Source organism: Elaeis guineensis, chromosome 15 (assembly GCF_000442705.2).
Source record: "Elaeis guineensis isolate ETL-2024a chromosome 15, EG11, whole genome shotgun sequence".
Taxonomy (NCBI): Eukaryota; Viridiplantae; Streptophyta; class Magnoliopsida; order Arecales; family Arecaceae; genus Elaeis; species Elaeis guineensis.
This window is the reverse complement of record NC_026007.2, coordinates 51,324,831-51,350,026: the sequence shown is the minus strand read 5'-3', so window position 1 is coordinate 51,350,026 and position 25,196 is coordinate 51,324,831. Positions and strand designations below refer to the sequence as shown.

At 44.5% G+C, this 25,196-nt stretch overlaps 1 protein-coding gene across 2 annotated transcripts in view; it reads right to left on the bottom strand.

Moving 5' to 3' along the window:
• Positions 1–23,328, bottom strand: part of LOC105057973 (pentatricopeptide repeat-containing protein At2g01390) — a 36,762-nt gene extending 13,434 nt beyond the window's left edge. For both annotated transcript variants that reach the window (XM_010940721.4, XM_073249527.1), the window contains exon 1: positions 22,572–23,328. In XM_010940721.4, the coding sequence (XP_010939023.2) occupies positions 22,572–23,280 (709 nt within the window). In that variant the 5' untranslated portion in view covers positions 23,281–23,328. The remainder of the gene's footprint in view (positions 1–22,571) is intronic.
• Positions 23,329–25,196: the final 1,868 nt, after the last annotated feature.

Sequence of the window (25,196 nt, the reverse complement as noted above, 5' to 3'; positions counted from 1 at the left end):
GACCCGATCGATGCTCGGCTGTTGGAGGTTTTCGACAAACGTCCGACCCAAAGAATCATAGGCCGACGTTGCCAATCTGGAGAGAGCGTCGGCACGGGCGTTCTCCGTCCTGGAGATGTGGGAGATCTCGAAATGCCCGAAGCGGGCCACGAGATCCTTTACCTTCTGAAGATACTTGATCATGGTCGGATCTCGCGCCTCGAAGTCGCCCTTGACCTGCCCCACGATCAGCTGAGAGTCGGAGAATGCCCGGAGGCTGTCGACGCCCAGTTCCTTCGCCATCCTCAAGCCCGCGAGGAGTGCCTCGTATTCGGCTTGATTGTTGGAGGCCTTGAAGTCGAACCGGAGGGCGTATTCGGTGACTACCCCATCCGAGTTCGTGAGCAGGAGCCCGGCCCCGCTTCCCTGAGCGTTGGAGGCTCCGTCGATGTGAAGTACCCAGGTGGAGATCGGGTCTGGCTCAGAGACCGAATCTCGTCCCGGGCCTTCAGCTCCCGACCTTCGATCGGTCGTCGGGCATTCAGCGATGAAGTCGGCCAAGACCTGAGCCTTCAAGGCAGGCCTCGGTCGGTACTGAATGTCGAACTCGCTAAGCTTCATTGCCCACTTAGCGAGTCGTCCGGATGTGTCGGGTCGGCGCAGTACGGCCCTCAGGGGCTGATTGGTGAGTACCACGATGGCGTGGGCCTGGAAGTATGGTCGGAGCCGCTGCGCGGAGACGGTCAGGGCGAAAACCATCTTTTCCGTCTCCGAGTATCTGGCTTCGGCGCCGTGGAGCACTTTGCTGGTGTAGTAGATGGGCTGATGGGTTCAGCACTCGTTTTCCCGAACGAGCACCGAACTGATCGCTTCAGAAGATGTGGCCAAGTAGAGATACAAGGTCTCCCCGACCTGCGGCTTTACGAGCAGCGGCGGGGAAGCCAGGTACTTTTTCAGGTCTTCAAAGGCCTGTTCGCACTCACCCGACCAAGAGAAACCGTTCGCCTGGCGCAGGGTCTTGAAGAACGGGAGGCACCTTTCAGCTGATCGGGAAATGAATCGGCTAAGAGCGACGATTCTTCCGTTCAGTTGTTGGACCTCCTTCTTGGTGTTCGGATGACGCATGTCGAGGATCGCCTTTATCTTCTCAGGGTTGGCCTCGATCCCTCTCTGAGAAACGAGGAATCCGAGGAACTTCCCCGAGGTCACCCCGAAGGCGCATTTGGTCGGGTTGAGCTTCATTCGGTGTCGTCGAAGGGTGCGGAAGGTCTCCTCGAGATCCCGAACATGGTCCGGGATCTGCGTGCTCTTTACCAGCATGTCGTCCACGTATACCTCCATGTTGCGCCCGATCTGGTCTTTGAAGACCTTATTGACGAGTCGCTGGTAGGTGGCGCCGGCATTCTTCAATCCAAAGGGCATCACCCGATAACAGTAGAGGCCCTTGGGGGTCACGAACGTGGTGTGCTCCTCGTCTTCAGGTGCCATCCGAATCTGATTGTACCCGGCGAAGGCGTCCATGAAGCTGAGCAGTCGAAATCCGGACGTCGCATCCACCAGCTGGTCGATCTTCGGGAGTGGAAAGCTATCCTTCGGGCATGCTCGGTTGAGGTCGGTATAGTCGATGCAGATCCTCCATTTCCCGTTGGCTTTCTTGACCATGACGACATTGGCGAGCCAATCGGGATACGTGGATTCCCGAATGAAGCCTGCTTCGAGCAGCTTGTCTACTTCTTCGTCAATGGCCTTCTGCCTTTCTGGGGCGAAGGACCTTTTCTTCTGCCTCACCGGCTTCATCGTCGGGTCGATGTTGAGTCGGTGAGTAATTGTTTCTGGAGGGATGCCCGACATATCTGCCGCCGACCATGCGAATATGTCGGCGTTGGCCGTCAGCAGCTCCGCCAGTCGGTGGCGTTCGGTGTCGGGCAGTTGAGACCCGATCCAAACTTTTCTGTCGGGATTTTCTCCTATCGGGATCGCCTCGAGCTGCTCGGCCGGCGAACCCCGCTCTTCCTCCTCCCGTTGATCCAGTTTGTCGATTGTCAGGGGATCCTTTGTCTCGTCGCTTTGGGCGGAGATTTGGAAGCATCGTCGGGCGAGCTGTTGATCTCCGCGCATCTCCCCGACTCCGTTTTTGGTCGGGAATCGAACAAGGAGATGGTACGTCGAGACGATCGCCCTGAGGGCGTTCAGTCCGGGTCGCCCGAGTATGGCATTGTAGGCCGAAGGAACTTGGACGACCGCGAAAATGAGGGAGACTGTGCTTTGCCGTGGTTCGGTACCGACCGTCACGGGCAGGGTGATTTCTCCTTCTGTCGTGACGGTGTCTCCGGCAAAGCCGATCAAGGGCGTGGAGACCCCACTAAGTCGATCAGTCGGTAGTCGCATTCGGGAGAAGGTCGAGTAAAACAAAACATTTGTCGAACTTCCCTTATCAACAAAAATTCGTTTTACATCATAATTGGCTATTGTCGCCGACACAACAACAGCGTCGTCGTGGGGAGTCTGGATGCCCCGAACGTCGTCCTCTGAGAAGGTAATCACGTCGTCCGGGCGCGGCTTTTTCGTCGGCTCCCCCCCTGTAGACGTCCCCGATCCCAGTCGCTTGGAGATCATGTTGATGACTCCAGCCGTCGGCGGGTTAGTCGGCGCCTCTTCAGTCGGCTGGGGTCGTCGATCGGCAGTCGGTCGGGTCGGCGGACCCTTTCGAAATTTGCCGAGATACCCCCGGCGGATGAGATTTTCGATCTCATCCTTCAACTGGATGCATTGCTCGGTGTCGTGGCCGTGGCTCCGATGGAACCGGCAGTACTTCCGATGGTCGAGGCCCTTTGCCTTCAGAGGCGGAGGCCGTCGCAGGTATTCTTCCCCTTCGATCTCCATCAAGATCTGCGCACGGGGAGCGGAGAGAGGAGTGTAGGAGTCATACCTGGGACGCACCGACCTCGGAGTCTGTCGGTGGGGTGATTTTTGGATCTGTCGGGGTGGAGAAAGCCGACTATCGGCCGGGGGCCTGCTTGGTTCGGCGGGCTCCCGACCTTTTCTTCGCTTCTCCTTCGGACCCCTGGGCTCGACCAAGCGTCGGTCGGACGCTCCTTCGTCCGCGTGCATATACTTGTATGCGCGCTCCAGTAGCTCGGCGTATGTTCGGGGGAGGGTCTTGTCCAGAGAATAAGTAAATCGGGACGACCTCAGGCCCCGCTTCATGGCTGAAACCGCCATGTCTTCGTTGAGGTCCCGGACCTCGAGCGTGGCCGCGTTGAATCGCGCCACGAAGTGTCGGAGCGTCTCGTTTTCCCCCTGCTTGAGGGAGAAAAGGCTATCCGACGTTCGCGGCGGCTTTCGGCTGGTGCTGAAATGGGCCACGAACGAGTGCTCGAGCTGCGCGAAGGAATGGATACTGCCCGATCGAAGACCGGAGTACCAAGCCCTGGCAGCCTTGCGAAGTGTGGCGGGGAAGCCGATGCAAAAAAGAGCGTCGGTTGCCCCTTGAATTGTCATGAGAGCTTTATAGCTCTCGAGGTGGTCGACTGGGTCGGTGGAGCCGTCGTATGGCTCCACGTTCGGCATTTTGAACCGACTGGGAATCGGCTCATCGAGGACCAGTCGAGAGAGAGGCTGGGCGGTCTGGAAGTCGACGTCGTTCGAAGACTTCTGGCCGTCCATCTGCAGTTGGGCGAGTCGGCGGTCGATCTCCTCGAACCGTCGCTCGTAGTCGTCCGCTCGTCGATGCTGGGAGACCCCGGGAGTGGAGCCTCCGGAGGATTCTGAAAGAGAGGCCGACGGTGTGCGCGGCCGCTTTTCCTTCCTCGCCCGTTCCAACGGGGAAGGAGAGGGCCGCTGGGACCGTCGGTCATCGCGCCGCGGTCGCCCCTCCTCTCCGTGGGAGCACTGTTGAGAGCGCTCGCAGGGAGGCGACAGGGGTCGGCGCGGCCGTCGGCGGCTGCTCCTGGAAGGCATTGGTCGGGCCGCCGGTTGTTGCTGGAGGCTTTTGACTGCGTCGGTCAGCACGGTCATCTGCCGTACGATGGCCGCAATCTGGGCCTCCGTAGTCACTGCAGGGCGCGGAGAGCTAGGCTCCGCCGCGGGTGGTGGTGGAGAGGCCTCTTCCCGGCGGGAAGAGCGCCTGGCCGACCCAGTGACTCTCGATCGTTGAGCTCTTGTCTTTGTCATGCTGTCCCCTTCCTGGCGCGCCAATCTGTTGCGGCCAATCGCCTCGTCGCCCGATCGCCGGGAAGCGTGCACCTGCAAAAGGAAGTCCGCACTGACCGGAGGCGGCTCCGGCGGGGACCCTCCGACGGTCAAGTCAGAGAGGTGATTGGGCAACAGTGAAATATAGACGGAGAGCTCGAGAGAGAGAGAGAGAGAAGCGAGCCTGCGTTTTTGGGAGAGACGGAGCGGATCGATCTCTTGCACTGTTGCCTTCCCCGGTATATATAGTGGAGCGCGGTATGGCGCCATCATTAATGGCGCGGACAAGTGAGGAACTGTCAACTCACTGTAGGCTGTCAGAGCCGCCGTGAAAACGTCATGTCGCCGTGTAGCCGTCTAATCACCAGGGTTGACCCGGCTCTCGGCGGGACAATGCCCCTAGGTAACTGTGCCGCATGTCCGTGTCAGAGCTGACAATGTCTGGCGGCCGTACGGTGGTTGGTGGAGTCGGCCGACCCAAGGTCGGTGGCCAGCAGAGTGGCGCCGGACTCCTCCGTCGGTCGGCGAGCTTCATGTGGGTCGGCTACCGGGCCTCTGGGTTTAGTCGGTCGGGAATGGACCGTGGAATGGCCTCAGTTAGCCGCTAATGGCGTCCGTCGGCCTGTCGCCCGACTTACTATCGGCCAGTCAGAGTCGTCCGTCGGGCCGTTGGTTAGTCGGTCGGGCTGCCAGCCGGTCGGTCCCTCCGATAGTCGGTCGGTCGGTCGGACCGCCAGCCGGTCGGGCCCTCCGATAGTCGGCCGGTCGGTCGGGCCGCCAGCCGGTCGGACCTCCGATAGTCGGTCGGTCGGTCGGGCCGCCAGCCGGTCGGTCCCTCCGATAGTCGGTCGGTCGGTGGGTATCCCCCAACAAGCACAAAGGAAGGTTGGCGCCAACTAGTCCATGTTGATCAAGACTCTCCATCCTTATCCACTTGGGGCGCCCACTTAATCCAATTGGGCTCACGCCATAATCTGATTATGGCGCCCAATTTAATGTGGATTTGGCATGTGGACACTCCACAAAAATCTTCCAATGAGCTCTTGCCAAGTGACCTTCAGTTTAAGACCCATATATCAACATTTGACAGATGTCCTAAAATGAAAATGGCAGGTGACAGGAATTAGCAAGTATTGTCTTAAATTCATCTCATGAATTAAGACAAGACTTTTCTGAGCTGGACAAGCTTCATTTAGACTGAGAGAAACCTTCTCAAGATTCTCTAGGTGAGTTAAATCACATTTGACTCAGTCGAGATAGAAAAAAATTATACGAGGAGAAAGTTAGGCTCAATCGAGTGCTAGCACGATTTCCTTAAACTTAATTGGATCTAATCCAAATCAATTGGGCTAGCCCAATTGATGACATCCAGATCCTAACCCTTGTTAGTGTGACCCAGTTAGGTTCAATTCTGTATGATAATGAGACATGTCGTGATCTCATCATCGACATCATCGAAACTCCTTTCGATGGATCAGAACTCTTCTGATTCATACAATTAGAATGATCGATCATCAAGATCATTCTAATTGCTCTCAAAATCCACCAGTGACACCTAGCAGTAAATGGTGGCAACCCATCAGAACTGAAGATGAACCTCTCGGTGCAGCTACCTGTGTGATTGAGTTCCTCTATCATGAGTCCCGACTAAATTAGGGTTAAGGTGAACTCGTCAAACCCAACATCAGTCATATGAGTTAATCGATCGATCCGAGTCCGATGTGAAACCCCAATGGAAAATTCTTTTCCATTTTTTTCACTCTGCCATAGTCATGGGCTTAAGGACTCGATCTTTCGATCATCATAGGACTACTCCTCTCATCTACCGAGGTTGATAGATCCCATCTTGATGCGACCTAGTTCCTACAATGAATATGCTACAGCCAACATACACCTCAGGATTCCGAATGGCTAGAAGACCGAGTTATGGTGTAGTCAAACTATAACACACTCAAGGTAAACTGTCGATGCACCTCAGGTCAAAGAACTAGATACACAACTGCAGCATCGAGCTAATCATTGACGAGAAGGTAGACTTTCTTATGACTGCTCGAGATGGTCACGCTCAGTACTCTCGTTCTCAACGAATACCTATACTCTCGCTCCGGTGTCTCTACACCGTAGACTCAAGACACATCTATCCTAAGGAAGCGATCGTACACCAACCTTCCGGATCGATCACCATTCACGTGATGATCCTATGGTCAGGAGCTGTTTATGAGTTAGTTATGTAAATTCATGCCTTAAATTTTCAACTCTTGAAAATATAAATTGACATTCCTACTAACTCAAAGGATGTATCACAGACACAATGTACACAATGTGATAGAAGAATAACCCATTTATTGATTTATAGTCAAAATTATAAATTTGCCCTTAGATTTGTACAGGAATGTGTCAGCCAATCTGGCATCTAGGGCACACGTCTAACAAACTCCCACTTGACCTAATGCCAATTGGCTACATATCTAAGTCCCATCTTCTCAAGGTGGGCTTCAATTTTTTGCTGGCCTAATGGCTTTGTCAGCGGATCTGCCACATTGTCTGTGGAGTCGACTCTCTTAACCTCGACATAATCTTTTTCGAGGTAATCACGGATCAGATGGAATCGACGCTCGATATGCTTAGATTTCTGATGAGACCTTGGCTCCTTAGCTAGGACTATGGTGCCATTATTGTCGCAGTAAAGAGAGATGGCATCCGATGACATCACTCTAAGCTCCACGGCAAACTTCTTGTACCAGAATGCCTCCTTCGCAGCTTCCGATGCAGCAATATACTCTTCCTCCATGGTGGAATTTGCAATCACCGTCTGCTTGAAACTCTTCCAGCTAACTGTACCACCATTGCAAATGAACAGACTCCCAGATGTCGACTTTCGATCATCTATATCAGACAAAGTCTGAGTCTGTATATCCCTGAATCTGGAGTTCTCCATTCCCAAAGACTAGAAACATATCCTTAGTCCTTCTCAAGTATTTAAGGATACATTTCACAGAAGTCCAGTGCTCTTCGTCTGGATTCGACTGATATCTGCTTGTGACACTCACAGCATGGACTATATCAGGTCGTGTACATAGCATGGTATACATGAGGCTCCCTATTGCCGAAGCATAAGGGATCTTGCTCATGCATTCAATCTCCTCAGGTGTGCTAGGGCATATCTTCTTGGAGAGATGAATGCCATGTCTAAAAGGTACTAAACCTCTTTTGGAGTTTTCCATGCTAAACCTTTTTAGCACCTCCTCTATGTACATCTTCTGTGAAAGTCCCAGCATCTTATTTGGTCTATCTCTATAGACCTTAATACCCAGTATAAAGGATACCTCTCCTAGATCTTTCATAGAGAACTCCTTAGACAACCATACTTTGACTGAGGTCAACATGAGAATGTCATTCTCAATTAAGAGGATGTCATCTACGTACAATACGAGGAAGACAACTGCGCTCCCACTGACCTTTTTAAACACACATGGTTCCTCCTCGTTCTTGATGAAACCAAACATTTTGATCACATCATTGAAACGAGTATTCCAACTCCGAGATGCTTGCTTAAGTCCATAAATGGACCTTTGCAGCTTGCAGATCTTATGATCATCACTGGATGTGAAACCAAGTGGCTGTTCCATATAGATATCTTCCTCGAGATATCCATTTAAGAACACCGTTTTCACGTCCATCTGCCATATTTCATAATCGAAATAGGTTGCAACAGCAAGCAATGTACGGATGGATTTTAGCATGGCTACGGACGAGAAGGTATCCTAATAGTCAATGCCTTCGCGCTGACTATAACCTTTCACTACGAGCCTAGCCTTAAATGTCTCTACATTTCCATCTGCACCTATCTTTCTCTTGAAGATCCATTTACACCCAATAGGTACAATACCTTCAGGTGGATCTATCAAAGTCCAGACTTGGTTTGAGTGCATCGAGTCAATTTTTGATCTCATTGCCTCTAACCATTTCTCAGAGTCGATATCTGATATCGCCTCGTCATAGGTCTTGGGATCATCACCATGAGCCCTATTTCCCGTGAGGAATATTTTCTCTATATCCTCTTGTATAGTACCTAAGTATCTTTCAGGAGGATGGAAAACGCTAGTCGATCTACGAGGTGGAAGATGTTGTGTTAGGACTGGTTCTGATTGATTTGGTTCCTTAGGTTCTTTAGCTCGTTGCTCTTGGGAGATATTCTTCTTGAGCTTAATTATTTTTCCGATGCCACCATCTTGAATAAACTGTTTTTCAAGAAAAATAGCATTTCGACTCGCAATCACATTGTGATCTTCCGGAATATAGAAATAGTATCCTAATGACTCTTTAGGATATCCTATGAATCGAGCTCTAAAAGACCTGAACTCTAACTTGTCCGCCTGCTGTCTCTTGACATGCTATATCTCATATGGCTTCTTATCATGCTATATCTCATATGGTGTGGTAGGAACGATTTTAGATGGAACCCTATTCAATACATATATTGCTGTCATGAGACAATGTCCCCAAAGAAACTCAGGGAGGTCCGTGAAGCTCATCATGGAACAGACCATATCTAATAGGATTCGATTTCTCCGTTCTGAAACCCCGTTGAGTTGTGGCGTTCCAGGTGGAGTCCATTGAGAGACTATGCCATTGTCCTTAAGATAGTTTAGGAACTCCTGACTAAGGTATTCACCTCTTCGATCTGATCGAAGAACCTTAATGGGCTTTCCTATTTATTTTTCTACCTAATGCCTGAATTCTTTGAACTTTTCAAAAGCTTCAGACTTGTGTTTCATTAGAAACGCATACCTGTACCTAGACATATCATCGATAAAGGTAATGAAGTAGACATAGTTGCCTCTAGCCGGCACATCAAATGGGCCGCACGCATCCGTATGTACTAGGGCAAGTAGGTCTGTGGCCATTTCCCCATGTCCTACAAAAGGAAGTTTAGTCATTTTGCCTTAAAGGCATGATTCACAAACTGGATATGACTCGGAAGTCAACGGACTCAACAGTCCGGATTTCTCCAATTTGTTAACCCTGTCTTCCGCTATATGACCTAGCCTTAGGTGCTACAGATACCTATCATTTAGACTATCTCTAGGCCTTTTAATTCTTATGGCATTCATATTTTGCTCGATATTAAATACAGATACATCAATATGTAGCTGATAGAGACCGTTAATAAAAAAACCATTTGCAACTTTATTATTTTCATAAAATATGTTACAATGGTCCTTATGAAAGCTAATCACATAGCCTTCTTGTGCTAAACATGAAACAGAAATCAAATTCCTGCTTGCTGCAGGCACATAATAACAGTCTCTAAGAACTAAATCTAATCCTAACGGTAATCACAGAGGGTAGGTTCCTACGGCCACAGCAGCAACTCTTGCTCTGTTCCCGACGCGTAGGATCATCTCCCCGTCCCTCAGCCTCCTGCTCTCCTCAAGAACCTACATAGAAGTGCATTAGAACCAGAGTCAAGCACCCAACTGGATGCAGAAGAAACCGTAAGATTAGATTCTAAAATGAGCATACCTCCAGAAGGACCATCCTTCTTGTTCTTCAGGGTGGCCAGGTACTGAGGACAGTTCCACTTCCAATGGCCGTCTGATTGGCAGTAGAAACATTTTTCCTTTTCAGCAGCCTTCTTCTTCGGTTCTGTCTTCTTCTTCCCATCCACCTTCTGCTTCTTCGCAGACTTCTTTTTCTTTCCAAAAGACTTTCTCTTGGAAGAAGTCCGCTCCACAGTAAGAACTGAGCCTTTTGAACCCTTCATAGAAAGCTCAGTCGTAACCAGCATGTTCATTAACTCGGCCAAGGTACACTGCATCTTATGCATATGGAAGTTCATAAACTGACCATATGCATCGGACAAGGACTGAAGGATCACATCAATCTGAAAATCCTTATCCAAGATGATACCGAGCTTCTCAAGCTCCTCAAGATCGTTGATCATTGTCAAACAATGATCTTGGACTGATTGCCCATCACACATTTTAGCCTTAAAAAGTCTTTGACAGACTTGATACTTGGCTGCGTGACTTTGTTCACCAAACAACTCTTATAGGTGAGCCAACATTTGGCGGGTAGTCAAAATGTTCTCATGTTGGCGCTGCAAGTCATCAGACATTGCACCCAACATGTAGTACCTTGCTTTGTTATCATCATCCGTCCACTTTTCTAAAGATGCTCTCTATTCAGCAATCGGACGTGCTGGCATGGCAGGTGGGTCCTGATCCAAGATATGGGTCAATTTTTTGGAATCCAGAATAATTCTGTAGTTCCTTAACCAGTCCTTGAAATTTGGTCCAGTTAGTCTGTGGGTGTCTAGTATTTTGGTCAGGGGGTTTGAGGTAGACATGTTTCCTGTAGAGAGTCAATAGTTTCTAGTTAGATTTTGTAATCAGACTTAACCAATTTATTTAGGAATTTTATTTTTAAACAAATTAGGCTCCCACTATTTTCTCAAATTCCTACACTCCCTTGGTAGAGATGTGAAAATCTCTGTGATCAGTGATTTCTAGTGGGTGGTACAGTCTCACCGACTGGCTCACCACCTTACCTAACAGTTATTGGTGATGGGTCAATCGATGAGTGGACAACTCTTGTCCAATGATTCTCTAATCATGGTGCACTCAAAACTTGGTCTCTAATTTATGAAGCTCACCGTGCCCGGAATATTGCTCCAATCCTTAGTTAAGTCAAACCCACCATGTGCACGAACTAGATTCCTGATTGGGTCCCTCACCGTATCCGAAATATTGAGCCCAACCCATCCTCTAATTCGTAGCATCCAATACCTAATGGACATGGTTGCATCTTTCCAGTGCAACTGAGCTACTGTATCCAGTCGAGAACAATCAACCCCGGAAAGGGCCTGCACATCCACAATGGTGGAAGACCTAGACTTAATATTTTCTTAGAGAGATTTGATTTAGGTCTCATTAAACTTGACTTAACATAGTCATAACAATTATGACTAACCTAGTGGCATGGGTTAGCTCGAATTGTTAGCCACCTCAAATCAGAATTGGATCGACACATATGGCCAGGTAAGTGAGACCAGTGGAAGGGATATACCATTAACTCGACAAGAACGCATTCGAGTTGAGTAGCTCCCAATTAAAAATCAGTCGGTCGCATCTGCCCAACTTACCTTAGACACCAAATTGTCGAACCAGAACTAATTGGGTTAGCCTACAATCCAGACTCTAACCACTGAACCAAATTAGATCTTAACTTGATCGAGTCACATCTAAATGTGATTCGACCTTGACCCAGATATAATCCTATTAGGCTGGTCAATTATTAGCTTTCATGATCCCACCTAACCAACTGTTGATTCGATTTGATCAACCGCTAGATCTAATTGAGCTACCCAAGCCCGAACTCAATTTTATGAAAATGAATTAGATCTGAAATTTTCAATTTTAGACCTAATTTAATTTCATAAGCTTAATTCATTAATTAAGTCTTGGGTTCATAAACAAAATATGTAAAATAAATCCTAGGATTTCAGAATCTACAATTTTGCAGCAAAGTAAGTTTTGATTTCTGATTAAAGATGAACACGCAGCACCCCTACATGTCATAAGAACACCCCATTGAATGGGAGGAGAGGATCTTAAACCCTACTTTGTTCTTATGACTGGATGGCCATGAGGAACATCTTAATCAGAAATATAAATTTAACTACAAAACTAGTTAGATCTAAATTTACATATCACATATACAATTTAAGATCTAACTATTACATGCTTTGCATACATCTCATGTATCAAAAATTAATCTAATTAACATGCTTTTAGATTTAATACATCACATGTAACATCTGAAAAATAAAATTTAAATTGAACTATTCAACATAAAATTTATTCTACACAGTTACTAGAACAATTCTATAACTAATCTAGACATGCAACTGATCAATCTTATGTATTATCCAAATTTTTATTTTCTATTTTTTATCTAAATATATATCATTTATATCATAAAAATCAGAGAATAAATTAGATCTAAATTATATTTTAATCTCATTAAAACATAAACTTATAAGACTATTCATAAATCAACTATTCCTAGTCTAGTCATGCATCTCATGCATGTTAGATCTTCTCAGATTTAATTTTAAATATTTTGATTTCAGATCCTATCACATCTGATGTGACATCTGAAATCCTTTAATATCAGATAAATTAAAATTAAAATCAGATCTAAATTAGATCTGAAACTAAGCTATGAACCTGGCTCTGATATCAGTTGAAGGAAAAATCACCTTTTTCCTTGTAGGATCTTCCAGATTTCATCACATCTGGGACGGAATAATTTTAAAAAAATTTATCCTATATTTATTTCAGATCTAAATCTCTAGATCTAATTTTATTATCTGATATTAATTCTAAAATAAATCTAAAAGTATGAGGAAACATGAAATACCTCAAGGGTAATCTGATTATCCTGTAGATAATCACAGCAAGCCTGAGGTTCTGATTTAGCCATGCAATCGCTTGGCCTCTATCAGTATCCACTCGGGTAGGATCTGGATCGTCTGCTCCTCGCGAATCTCTGCTCCAAAAATCAGAACTAAATCTGATTAGGAAGATCTTCAAAAGTCTTCCTGAAGTTGGAGCAGCAACCTATCGAAGAAGTCCTGCAGTCTTCCTGTTCAAGGCGTCACCACGCCTTAGACCTTTGCCAGATGGACGTCCAACTCCTTGAACGTGAAGAGGAGAGGGAGAGCTACAGATGGGACGTGGAGAAGAGAAAAGGGGGCGGCAGCTTTGATGGGTTTGGCGCAATCACATGAAACCCTAGGCGCAGACAGGGTTTATATAAACCCTGCTGTGCTGCACAGTGCCACATCATTCGACCAATCAAAAAATTTCAATAAATCCAGAAAAATTCTGATTGGTGGAGTGATGTCATCTGATCACATCAGATAAGAACCCCCACCCTCTCTCCTATGTTGGCACCATCTTTGGATAAGCACAAAGGAAGGTTGGCGCCAACTAGTCCATGTTGATCAAGACTCTCCATCCTTATCCACTTGGGGCGCCCACTTAATCCAATTGGACTCATGCCATAATCTGATTATGGCGCCCAATTTAATGTGGATTTGGCATGTAGACACTTCACAAAAATCCTCCAATGAACTCTTGCCAAGTGGCCTTCAGTTTAAGACCCATATGTCAACATTTGACAGATGTCCTAAAATGAAAATGGCAGGTGACAGGAATTAGTAGGTGTTGTCTTAAATTCATCTTATGAATTAAGACAAGACTTTTCTGAGCTGGACAAGCTTCATTTAGACTGAGAGAAATCTTCTCAAGGTTCTCTAGGTGAGTCAAATTACATTTGGCTCAGTCGAGATAGAAAAAAATTATACGAGGAGAAAGTTAGATAGACTCAATCGAGTGCTGGCACGATTTTCTTGAACCTAATTGGATCTGATCCAAATCAATTGGGCTAACCCAATTGATGACATCCAGGTCCTAACCCTTGTTAGTGTGACCCAGTTAGGTTCAATTCTTATGGTAATGAGATATGTTGTGATCTCATCATCGACATCATCGAAACTCCTTTCGATGGATCAGAACTCTTCTGATTTATACAATTAGAATGATCGATCATCAAGATCATTCTAATTGCTCTCAAAATCCACCAGTGACACCTAGCAGTAAATGGTGGCAACCCATCAGAACTGAAGACGAACCTCTCGGTGCAGCTACCTGTGTGATTGAGTTCCTCTATCAAGAGTCCTGACTGAATTAGGATTAAGGTGAACTCGTCAAACCCAACATCAGTCATATGAGTTCATCGATCGATCCGAGTCCGATGTAAAACTCCAATGGAAAACTCTTTTCCATTTTTTTCACTCTGCCATAGCCATGGGCTTAAGAACTCGATCTTTCGATCATCATAGGACTACTCCTCTCATCTACCGAGGTTGATAGATCCCATCTTGGTGCGACCTAGTTCCTATAATGAATATGCTACAGCCAACATACACCTCAGGGTTCCAAATGGCTAGGAGACCGAGTTATGGTGTAGTCAAACTATAACACACTCAAGATAAACTGTCGATGCACCTCAGATCAAAGAACTAGACACACAACTGCAGCATCGAGCTAGTCATTGACGAGAAGGTAGACTTTCTTATGACTGCTCGAGATGATCACGCTCAATACTCTCGTTCTCAACGAATACCTGTACTCTCGCTCCGATGTCTCTACACCGTAGACTCAAGACACATCTACCCTAAGGAAGCGATCGTACACCAATTTTCCAAATCGATCACCATCCACGTGATGATCCTATAGTCAAGAGCTGTTTATGAGTTAGTTATGTAAATTCATGCCTTAAATTTTCAACTTTTGAAAATATGAATTGACATTCCTACTAACGCAAAGGATGTATCACAGACACAATATACACAATGTGATAGAAGAATAACCCATTTATTGATTTATAGTCAAAATTACAAATTTGTCCTTCGATTTGTACAGGAATGTGTCAGCCAATCTGGCATCTAAGGCACACATCTAACAATAAATGTTTTCCTTTCAGTTTTTTTTCCTCTTCCTCTTAGTCTTATTTGGAGGGGAAAGGAGAATATATAAAGATTGGAAGATTCAGAACATTTATGAGCAAAGAACACAAGGAGTTCCCTCAATCATCATTAAAAGTAGAAATCTAAAAAATCATTTTATGTCCCTACTTTATAAACAAAAGAGATAATCATCTCTTTCATCCTACACCCTAATACAACATCCTATTCAAAGTTGATGCTTTTCTCCATCCAACTACAGCATATAATTATGATATTTCTAGAATAAAGATCTCAATAAGCCATAGTTGTCTAATATAAAAGAGCCGATGTTCATGATTAGACCTTTGATTGAATGGGTCCTTGAGTTCCTCTCCTTTTATTCTAAGGCACAACTCTCATTCCCCTTCAATTTTTAGGTAATGGTGGAGAATTGTTTGTTAGCATCACATGCTAACACAAAGGAAAAAAGGACACCAAAGATTCTTTGGACCATAAGATAAAACAAAATAGCTTCATTTGCATTCAAAAGACCAATTTTTATCCCACAAAATTTTTTTCTGTATCATCCCTCAAATGAACATCTTGCCATAACCATAACCATCGAGCCTTGTCCTAACTATTTCTGGTCAATTAATTCACTACTCATTCTTGTTAAGATCCTATCTAAAAATATGAGCATTTTGAAAGATGGACCCAAAAGTATATAAGCACCACAAGAGTCCTTAATCTATCCAATGTGGGACTATCATTCCTCAACAACCCTCTCACATGTAGAGCCCGATGGACGGCACCCAGACTTTGGAATGAGGAGCGATTGTGTGCACCATCATGAAGAAAGAGATGATCAGATGCCATATGCGGATCCAATTACATGAGCAAGAGCCAAATTGATGACTTTGCTCACTTGCGTAGAAGCATGATGTTGGTGCGAATCAGACTTGACAAGAATTGAAGGAAGATATTGCTTGAGAAAGGACCAAGTCTAGAAGGTTGTTTTGTTTTTTCCTAATTCATCATTTAGCAGCCACCATCATTTTCTTTGTAGTAAGATGCAACCATCATCATTTTCATAATAGCAAGATGCAGTCATAATAGCAAGATGCAGCCACCATCATTTCCTTAATAGCAAGATGCAGCCACCATCATTTCCATAGTAGCAAAACACAGCCACCATCATTTTCATAATAGCAAAATTCTGTTATTCCCTTTCATTTACTGAATTTGCCTTATGTTTCCTCTCATATCTATATAAAGGGAGGCGATCTATGTATTTTATTGAGACTTCAATGAATGTAAATGAATGTTGCTGAATTCTCTCATCTAACCCTTGTGTGTTAGTGGCGAGTTACAAATCCTAAAACTTATCACTCACATTCTCTTTTTCTTGAGTATGGCATTTTATCCCTTTGTGATCTAATTGTGATGATTTTCTTATCAATCAAGTTTCAAAAGTTCTTTTTTTTTATTTCTTGCACTCCAATCTTTATTCTTACCGACACAAGACAGTTATTCAGGCCTGGGTACATCATTTGGTATCAGAACCTGAGGGAGTGTTTGGCATCCAAATCATGTCTGGAGGAGACGAGGCCCTTGTTATTCCTAGAGGCATGAGTCTGGAACAAGCTCAGATCATGGGGCTCCAACGGCGTCAAGAAGAGATGATGGAGTAACTCAATCGCCTAACGTAGGCGTTTGAGCAGTTGGCAACGCTTCCCCACCACCACAGCAGCGTGGCCATCCAGCACCACGACGAGCTGATCGTGATGATGAAGAAGAGTATGACGAACTTGGAGATGATGATGGTGTGGAGGAACACCCATGGCAAAGACGGTAGCAAAGGGATTCGAGAGATAATATTAAGATGAAGATCCCACCCTTTAAAGGAATCAGCTCACCCGAAGAGTTTCTAGAATGGGTGCAACATGTGGAGGTCTTTGAATGTCAAGACTATTCTGAGGTAAAAAAATATAAACTTGCTGCTATTAAATCCACTGATTACGCTAATCTTTGGTGGGAGAATGTGAAAGCTCAGTGTAGGAGGGATGGAGAAGGGGAGATCCGAAACTGGAGGCTTATGAAGTGGATCATAGAGAAGCGATTTGTCCCTCAATATTATAAACAGAAGTTGTACATTAAGTTACAAAGCTTGAGGCAAGGAGGCATGTGCATTGAGAATTATGTCAAAGAATTTGAGATGCTGATGATAAGGTATGATTTGCGAGAACTTCAAGAATAGACCATTGCAAGGTTCTTAGGAGGCTTAAACAAAGAGATTGCTGATACGGTGGAGTTGCAATCTTATGTATTCCTTGACGATATGATCAAACTTGCTGTTAAGGTGGAGAGACAGCGCAAGCATGATGCAAATAAGCCGAGTAAGACCACCAACTCATCTTCCTTGTCACCATAGTCCGTCCTTAAGGCGATTCCAAAACAAGTAGAAAAGGATGATTCCAGCAAGCAAACCACAGATGCGGCCAAAGAAAAAGAGAAGGTGGAGAATTCGCAATCTCCCAGACGAAGTCGAGATATCAAGTATTTCAAGTATCTTGATTACGGTCATATTGCCTCTGAATGTCCAAACAAGAGGGTGATGTTCATTCGGGAGTCACAAGAGAAAATTGAAAGTGAAGATGAGGCTATTTTAGAAAAGGTGGAAGAAGATTACGTGGAGTTTGCAAATGAAGGAGAGCTGTTGGTTATTCACCGCAACCTGAACTTACAGGCCAAAGTAGATGATGAGCAGCGTAAAAACATCTTCCATATTAGGTGCACCATCCATGATAAGGTATGTGGTGTTATCATTGATGGAGGTAGCTGTACCAATGTGGCTTCCACTACTTTGGTAGAAAAACTTAACCTGATGACCATTAAGCATCCCCATCCCTATATATTGCAATGACTTACTGACGATGGTGATGTAAAGGTTACAAAGCAGGTTGTAGTACCTTTCTCTATTGGCAAGTCCTACATGGATGAGATTATTTGTGATGTGGTTCCTATGAAAGCCAGCCATCTTCTTTTGAGAAGGCCTTGGCAGTACGATCGAAGGGCTATTCATGACGGCTTCAAAAACACCTATTCGTTTGCAAGGACGGAAAGAACATAGTGTTGGCACCACTTAGTCCACAACAGGTCCAGAAAGATCAGTTTGTGATCGAAAAGGACAAGAAAGAGAACCTGTTTGCCAACAAGGGGAAAGTGGAGCGAGTTTTGACTAACCATGAAATTAATTTTGTTCTTGTAGCCAAGTAGGTTCCAGGTGAAGAAGTCTCCCTTCCACTGTAAATGAAGGAGATCTTAGAAAAATTTATGGATGTGTTCTCTGAAGAGTTACCAAAAGGATTGCCACCAATCAGAGGGATCGAGCATCAGATTGATCTCATTCTAGGGTCTGCCTTACCAAATAGACCAGCCTATAGATGCAATCCCGAGGAGGCCAAGGAGTTGCAACGACAAGTTGCTGATCTTTTGGAGAAGGGTTATGTGAGGGAGTCTATGAGCCCGTATTCAGTACCAGCTCTGTTGGTACCGAAAAAGGATGGATCTATGCGGATGTGCGTGGATAGTAAGGCGATAAACAAGATCATAGTAAAATATCGCTATCCAATCCCATGACTGGACAATATGCTTGATGAGTTGCATGGAGCTAAGGTCTTCTCAAAAATAGACCTTAGGAGCGGATACCATCAGATTCGCATGAAGGAAGGTGATGAATGAAAGACCGCATTCAAGATCAAGTTCGGGTTGTACGAGTGGATGGTCATGCCATTTGGCTTGTCCAACGTGCCTAGCATATTCATGAGATTGATGAATCATATGCTGTGTAAGTTCATCGATGATTTTGTGGTTGTATATTTTGATGATATTCTGGATTTTAGCAAGAATCAGGAAGAGCATATGGAGCACCCAGGAGGATTTTTAAGGTTCTGCGATAAGAGAAGCTATATGACAACCTCAAAAGTATTATTTTTGTCAGGATCGCATAATCTTTCTTGACTATGTTGTGTCACAACATGGAGTGAAAGCTGATGAGGAAAATATGAAAGCGACCAAGGAGTGGCTGTTCCTACCCATATATCTGAAGTGAGGAGTTTTCATGGCCTAGTATCTTTTTATCGAAGGTTTGTGAGGAACTTCAGCACTATTCTTGCTCCTATCACTGAATGCATCAAGAAGGGAGGAGAATTCAAGTGGACGGAAGCAGCCCAAAGGAGCTTCGAGTTGATCAAGGAGAAGTTGAGTTCAACACCCATTCTAGCTCTACCCGACTTTTCCAAAATTTTTGAGGTAGAATGTGATGCCTCCGGTGTGGGCATTGGGGCTGTTTTGATGCAAGAAGGACGTTCTATAGCATATTTCAGTGAGAAGCTGAATGATGCGAGCTTGAGCTACTCTATCTATGACAAGGAATTCTACGCTCTGATTCGGGCTTTGGAGACTTGACAACATTATTTATTGCCAAGGGAGTTCGTCATCCATACTGATCATGAGTCCTCGAAGCACTTAAAAGGACAAAGCAAGCTAAAATCGTAGACATGCCAAGTGGGTAGAGTTCTTGAAAATCTTTCCTTATATGATCAAATACAAAAAAAAATGTCAATATCGTGGCTGATGCACTTTCTAGAAGGTATGCTTTGATTTCATTGCTTAATGCTAAACTAATGGGATTTGAGCTAATTATAGATCAATACAAGGGCGACCCAAATTTTGTAAGCATTTATAAGGAGTGAGAGAAAGAAGCTGTAAACGGCTACTACAGGCATAACGGATACTTGTTTAAGTCAGGCCAGCTATGCATTCCTAACAGTTTCATTCGAGAGCTTTTGGTGAGAGAAGCTCATGGTGGCAGATTGGCGGATCATTTTGGAGAGAAAAAAATATTGAAGATGATGAAAGAGCACTTCTATTGGCCAGCCATAATTCATGATGTGCATCATGTCCTTGAGAGATGCGTCACCTGCAATAAGGCAAAGAGCAAAGAGACTTCACAAGGGTTGTATATGCCGCTACCTGTACCAGATCAACCATGGGTAGATTTAAGTATGGACTTTGTGCTTGGGCTGTCAAAAATACAAAGGGAGAAGGATTCGGTTATGATGGTTGTGGACCGATTCTCAAAGATGTCTCATTTCGTGCCATGCTACAGAACCGATGATGCTTCACATGTTGCAGATTTATTTTTCAAAGAGAGTGCGTCTGCATGATGTACCAAAGAGCATTGTGTCTGATCGAGATGCCAAGTTTTTGAGTTACTTTTGAAAGACCTTGTGAAAGAAGCTTGATACTAGATTGCTCTTCAGCACGACTTGCCATCCACAAACCGATGATTAGATCGAAGTGGTAAACCGTACCCTCTCTTCTTTGCTTCGCACTGTTGTTAATGAGAATCTGAAGAATTGAGATGAGTGTTTGGCTTATGTTGAGTTTGTTTACAATCGTAGTATTCATAACGCTACTAAGCATTCTCCTTTTAAGATGGTTTATAGATTCAATCCTATCACCCCACTTGATTTGGCACTACTTTCAATCAGCGAAAAAGTTTGTATGGATGGAAAGAAGAAAGCTAAGTTGGTTAAATCCATGCATAAGAACATCAAAGAGCAGATTGAGAGGAAGAACGTGGCTTATAAGAAGGTAGCCAACGAAAAAAGAAAACAAGTTCGCTTTGCTCCAGGTGATCTTGTTTGGATACATCTTCGCAAGGAACGATTTTCAAGCCAAAAAAAATCTAAGCTCATGCCGTGTGCTGATGGTCCATTCCGAGTTGTTGAGAAAGTGAATGACAATGCTTACAAGATTGAATTGTCTGGTGACTACAATGTGTCCACTACATTCAATGTTCGAGATCTTTCTCCTTACTTGAAGAATAATTTGGATGATGGGGAGGACTTGGATTTGAGGGCAAATCCTACTCAACAAGAAAAAAATGGTATGCACCATCATGAAGAAAGAGATGATCAGATACCATACGCGGATCCAATTATACGAGCAAGAGCCAAATTGATGACTTTGCTCACTTGCATAGAAGCATGATGTTGGTGCGAATCAGACTTGGCAGGAATTGAAGGAAGATATTGCTTGAGAAAGGGTCGAGTCTAGAAGGTTGTTTTGTTTTTTCCTAATTCATCATTTAGCAGCCACCATCATTTTTTTTGTACTAAGATGCAGCTACCATCATTTTCATAGTAGTAAGATGCAGCCTTAATAGTAAGATGTAGCCATCATGATTTTTTTAATAGCAAGATGCAGTCACCATCATTTTTTTTATAGCAAAATGCAGCCACCATTATTTTCATAGTAGCAAAATACAGCCACCATCATTTTTATAATAGCAAAATTCTATTATTTCCTTCCATTTACTGAATTTGCCTTGTGTTCTCTCTCATATCTATATAAAAGGAGGCGATCTATGTATTTTATTCAGACTTCAATGAATGAAAATGAGTGTTGCTGAATTCTCTTATCTAACCCTTGTGTGTTAGTGGCGAGTTACAAATCCCAGAACTTATCACTTATATTCTTCTTTTCTTGAGTGTGGCGTTATACCCCTTTGTGACCTGATTGTGGCGATTTTCTTATCAATCAGGTTTCAAAGGTTCTTTTTTTCTTATTTCTTACACTCCAACTTTTATCCTTACCGACATAAGACAGTTATTCAGGCCTGGGCACATCAAGCGACATGTCGATTAGGAGTGGGAGCACGAAAGTTTCGATAGGCAAGAAGGATCAGTGGGCTCGAATATAATGTTAAGATCCAATCTAAAAACCTGGATGTTTAAATGGATGGGTCCAATAAGCACCATAAGAGTCAACTTATTTGATGTGGGATTATTATCCTCAATATGCAAACTTCGATGTTATATTTTTTCTAAGCACTTTTTCATAGCTTCCATCCATATAAGATTAGGTCTTCCCCTTCACTTTCTAGCCCCTTTAACATTGACCCTAGCACCTTTCACAACCTGTGCTTCCTAACATTTTCATTGCACTTGTCCAGGATAACATTTCATAACATGCCTTTCCCATGCAATCTAAAAGGAAGGAATCTGGTTGACTTCCAACATAAACAACGTCCAATCTCCCAGAAGAGGAAGCAACCTCCTAGATATCTTCTAAAAGAAGATCATAAAGTCTGGAATTTTTTTATCTCTGCCATCCATAGCATATCCAGTACCGTTAACATACATAGTTTCCAGCAGTAACTACCCTATTGAAGTCACACTTACAAAATAACACACCTCAAGTAACTACCTACAAACATACACACCTCGTACCCAATCCCACCTAGTTAAATTACCTACTTGACACACCACTAAAACTTAAATCTAAAAATATTACACATCTAATGCTCTCCTAATATCTTCTAATAAAATAAGAAGATACTATTTCAACCCCACCCCCTCAAAAAAAAAAAAAGAAAAGGAAAAAGAAAAAGAAAAGAAAAGAAAAGAAAAGGAAAAATAAACCTGTCCTCAACGTTCATATTTTGTGGTTCAGTGGAGACGGCCACCACCATTCCATCATTGCCCGAGTCAAACTGGAGCAATTCTTACACCTCCCTGATAGAGTCATCCCACACACTTAATACAAGGCCAATTCTCATCTAAAGCCCAGATAAAGATGTGGAGGTTTATCTTAACTGACAATTAGGCATAAATACGAAGCTCAAAAGTATGAAATGAATTCTCAAACCAGAATCCATTCTTCCAATAGGATCATTTGACTATTATATTTGGTGATCTTGAAAAATAAAAAAGAAGGTATTCAGCAAAAGTGTAACACAACATATAATTCGAAAAAAAAAAATCCATGAAAAACTACAATCACCAACTTTCAATAAGTAAACCGAACGACTCACCAGCTCCAGCGAGATACTCCATCAGAACCGTGTAAGTGTGGCAATTCGGCGTCAGCCCAACCTCGAGTATCTCCCTGTAGACCGCAGCAGCCTCCTTAGGCCTGTCATGATCGAACAGGATCTTCATAAGCGCCGTGTAGGAGACGATGGTCGGGCGGCACCGCTGCCGCATCATCTCGTCCCACGCCCGAACGGCACCCTCCAAGTCGCCATCTTTCGACAACCAATGCATCAAGGACGTGTAAGTAGCTGCATCGATCGCAATTCCCTTCTCCCGCATTTCATCGAACACATGCCACATCGACGACATCCGCCCGGCCTCCCCGAAGATGTCGAGCATGGTGGTGTATGTGAACTGGTCGTGCTTGAAGCCCGGGAGGCGGGCGGCCCAGTTGAAGAAGAGCCAGGCCTTTTCCATTGGAGGGTGGGTCTTGAGGACGCGGTTGACGGTGAAGGAGTCCCAGCGGACGGGAAGGCGACGGAGCTCCGTCTGGGCGTCCTCCCACGGGGAGTAGCGGAGGATGGAGGAGATCTTGTGGATGGTGGAGCGCATGTAGACAAGTTCCGGGGGTTTGGGGTCGGGTTTAGGTGAGATTTTGGAGCGGGGATTGAGGGTTTTGAAAGGGTTTGAGCGAGGGGAGGGCTTCTTCTTGGGATGGTTGGAGAGGAGGGTGGCGAAGGCGCGGCCATGAGGGGCGGGAGACGGCATTGGACCGAAATGGAGAAAATTGCAAGCTGGGAAAACTGGAGACTAAATTGTGCTTTTGTGACATTCAAAGAGAGGGGGAACAATGAACTAAAAAAAAATTAAAAAAAAAATTAAAAAAAAAACGTAGAGGGGGAAAAGAATTACCTGCTAACAAGTATTTTAAATTTTTAAAGAAAAACTTTTAAAAAATAAAATTTTGATTTTTTTAATTTTTATGCTTTCAAAGAGTCCAATAAAATTTTTTATTTTTAAAAATTCTACCTTGCTAATGAACTCAATTATTTTTAAATTTTTTAGCTCATAAAGTTTTTTTTAATACTCCTATTGCTGCTCGTTTTTTGTTGAGGTCAAAAGATGGACGGCCGAGTCTTGCGTAGTGGTGCTAGAGTGATCTGCAAAATAAATCTAAATCGAAAGTTTTCGCTCCGACGAGGATTCTCCGACGCTCAAGTCAGATTTCAAAGAATGAAAGGAGCAGCAACGTATTCTCTGAGAGAGATTGCTTATCTGGATCCCCAAGATTTTAGTTATTTATAGAGAATATGGTTGGATAACCGCAGGAATGTGCAGTTCCGAGGTTATCGGATTGTTGGACATGTTATTACGTGTTGTTATGGGTGAGATATTATAGCTCTTATCTGTTCCTGCAAACTTATCTGCTCTCGTGAGATCATGGGAAGTTGATTACATCCGAGCTTATCCACATGATGGACAGCTGCAGCATGTGTTAGGGAATCGATTGGCCGAGGCCACGAAGGGAGCTCACATGCCAGATAAGCTATATAACTGACTGGATAAAAATGGGTCTGCTCCACATACCTCAGTTCGGTGTTTGGCTCGGCAACTATGATGATAGCTTAATGGTCTGAAGCATCAATGGTAGCACAACGATCTGAGGTATCCACGATACCACCATAATATTACCCCCCTACTCTTGAGTCTGAGAATCAGATGAAAGAAGTACTTCAAAAGTTGTATCTCGAATTTAGAGATGTGCGCTCCCACACCTTCGTGCGTCCCAGCATTTAAGGTTAATGACATCAGCTTGGCGCGATTATTATGAATGATCGCGATTAATGGGACCACACAGCTGGCAGTTTTCTCAAGTATTTAATTTCTTTGGTGGTGACTTTTTGTCTTCATCTTTGCCCTCTTTTAAATTTGATTTTCGAGTGTACAGAAACAACAATTGCAAAGTCTTTCCACTCCAGACTTTCGCTGTGACCTTTGGGGGTAAGATGAATCCAGAGCTCTTGAGGAAGCTTGAACTAGTGTCAACCCGAAAAAGGCAGGCCAAGGCTCCATCCACTGGTCCTTCGACTCCAGTGGGTGGCAACATCAAAGTTCTGACCATCGAATCGACTCCTGTAGCCATGGAGGATGAAAATCTCCCTTCAATTGTCAGATCTATAGCTCCACCATTGGAGGCCATGGTGGGAGCTCCGATAGAGGTCTTAACAAAGGAGACTCCGACGGAGGGCACGCAGGCGGTGGAGATAGTCGATCATTCGAAAGAAGTTTCGATGATGGCAACAGAAGCTGAGGATCCTCTGAAACAGGTAGTACCCTTCCTGTCTCTTCCCCCGACTGTTTTCCAAGTAGCTCTCTCACAACCGGCATCTTTCGCCTTGTCCGCGGTAGAGAATCTTAAAACCACAATAGAGTTTTTGAGAAATTTTATTTCTCCTGCTGAGAAATAGTTTCTAGATGAATAGAGCACCCAACAGCAGATGATGGGTGCCCTTAACTCTCTTACCCAGGTAAAGAGTCTTTGGATTTTTTCTTTTGATCTCCTGTAGCTTGCAATGTTTACTAGCTGTGTAAACTTTATGCAGATTGGGCATTATCTGACCAGCTTCGTCGGCTCTACTTCTGAGGCTTCAGCATTGGAGCTTACGGTAGCGAGGAAAGAAATA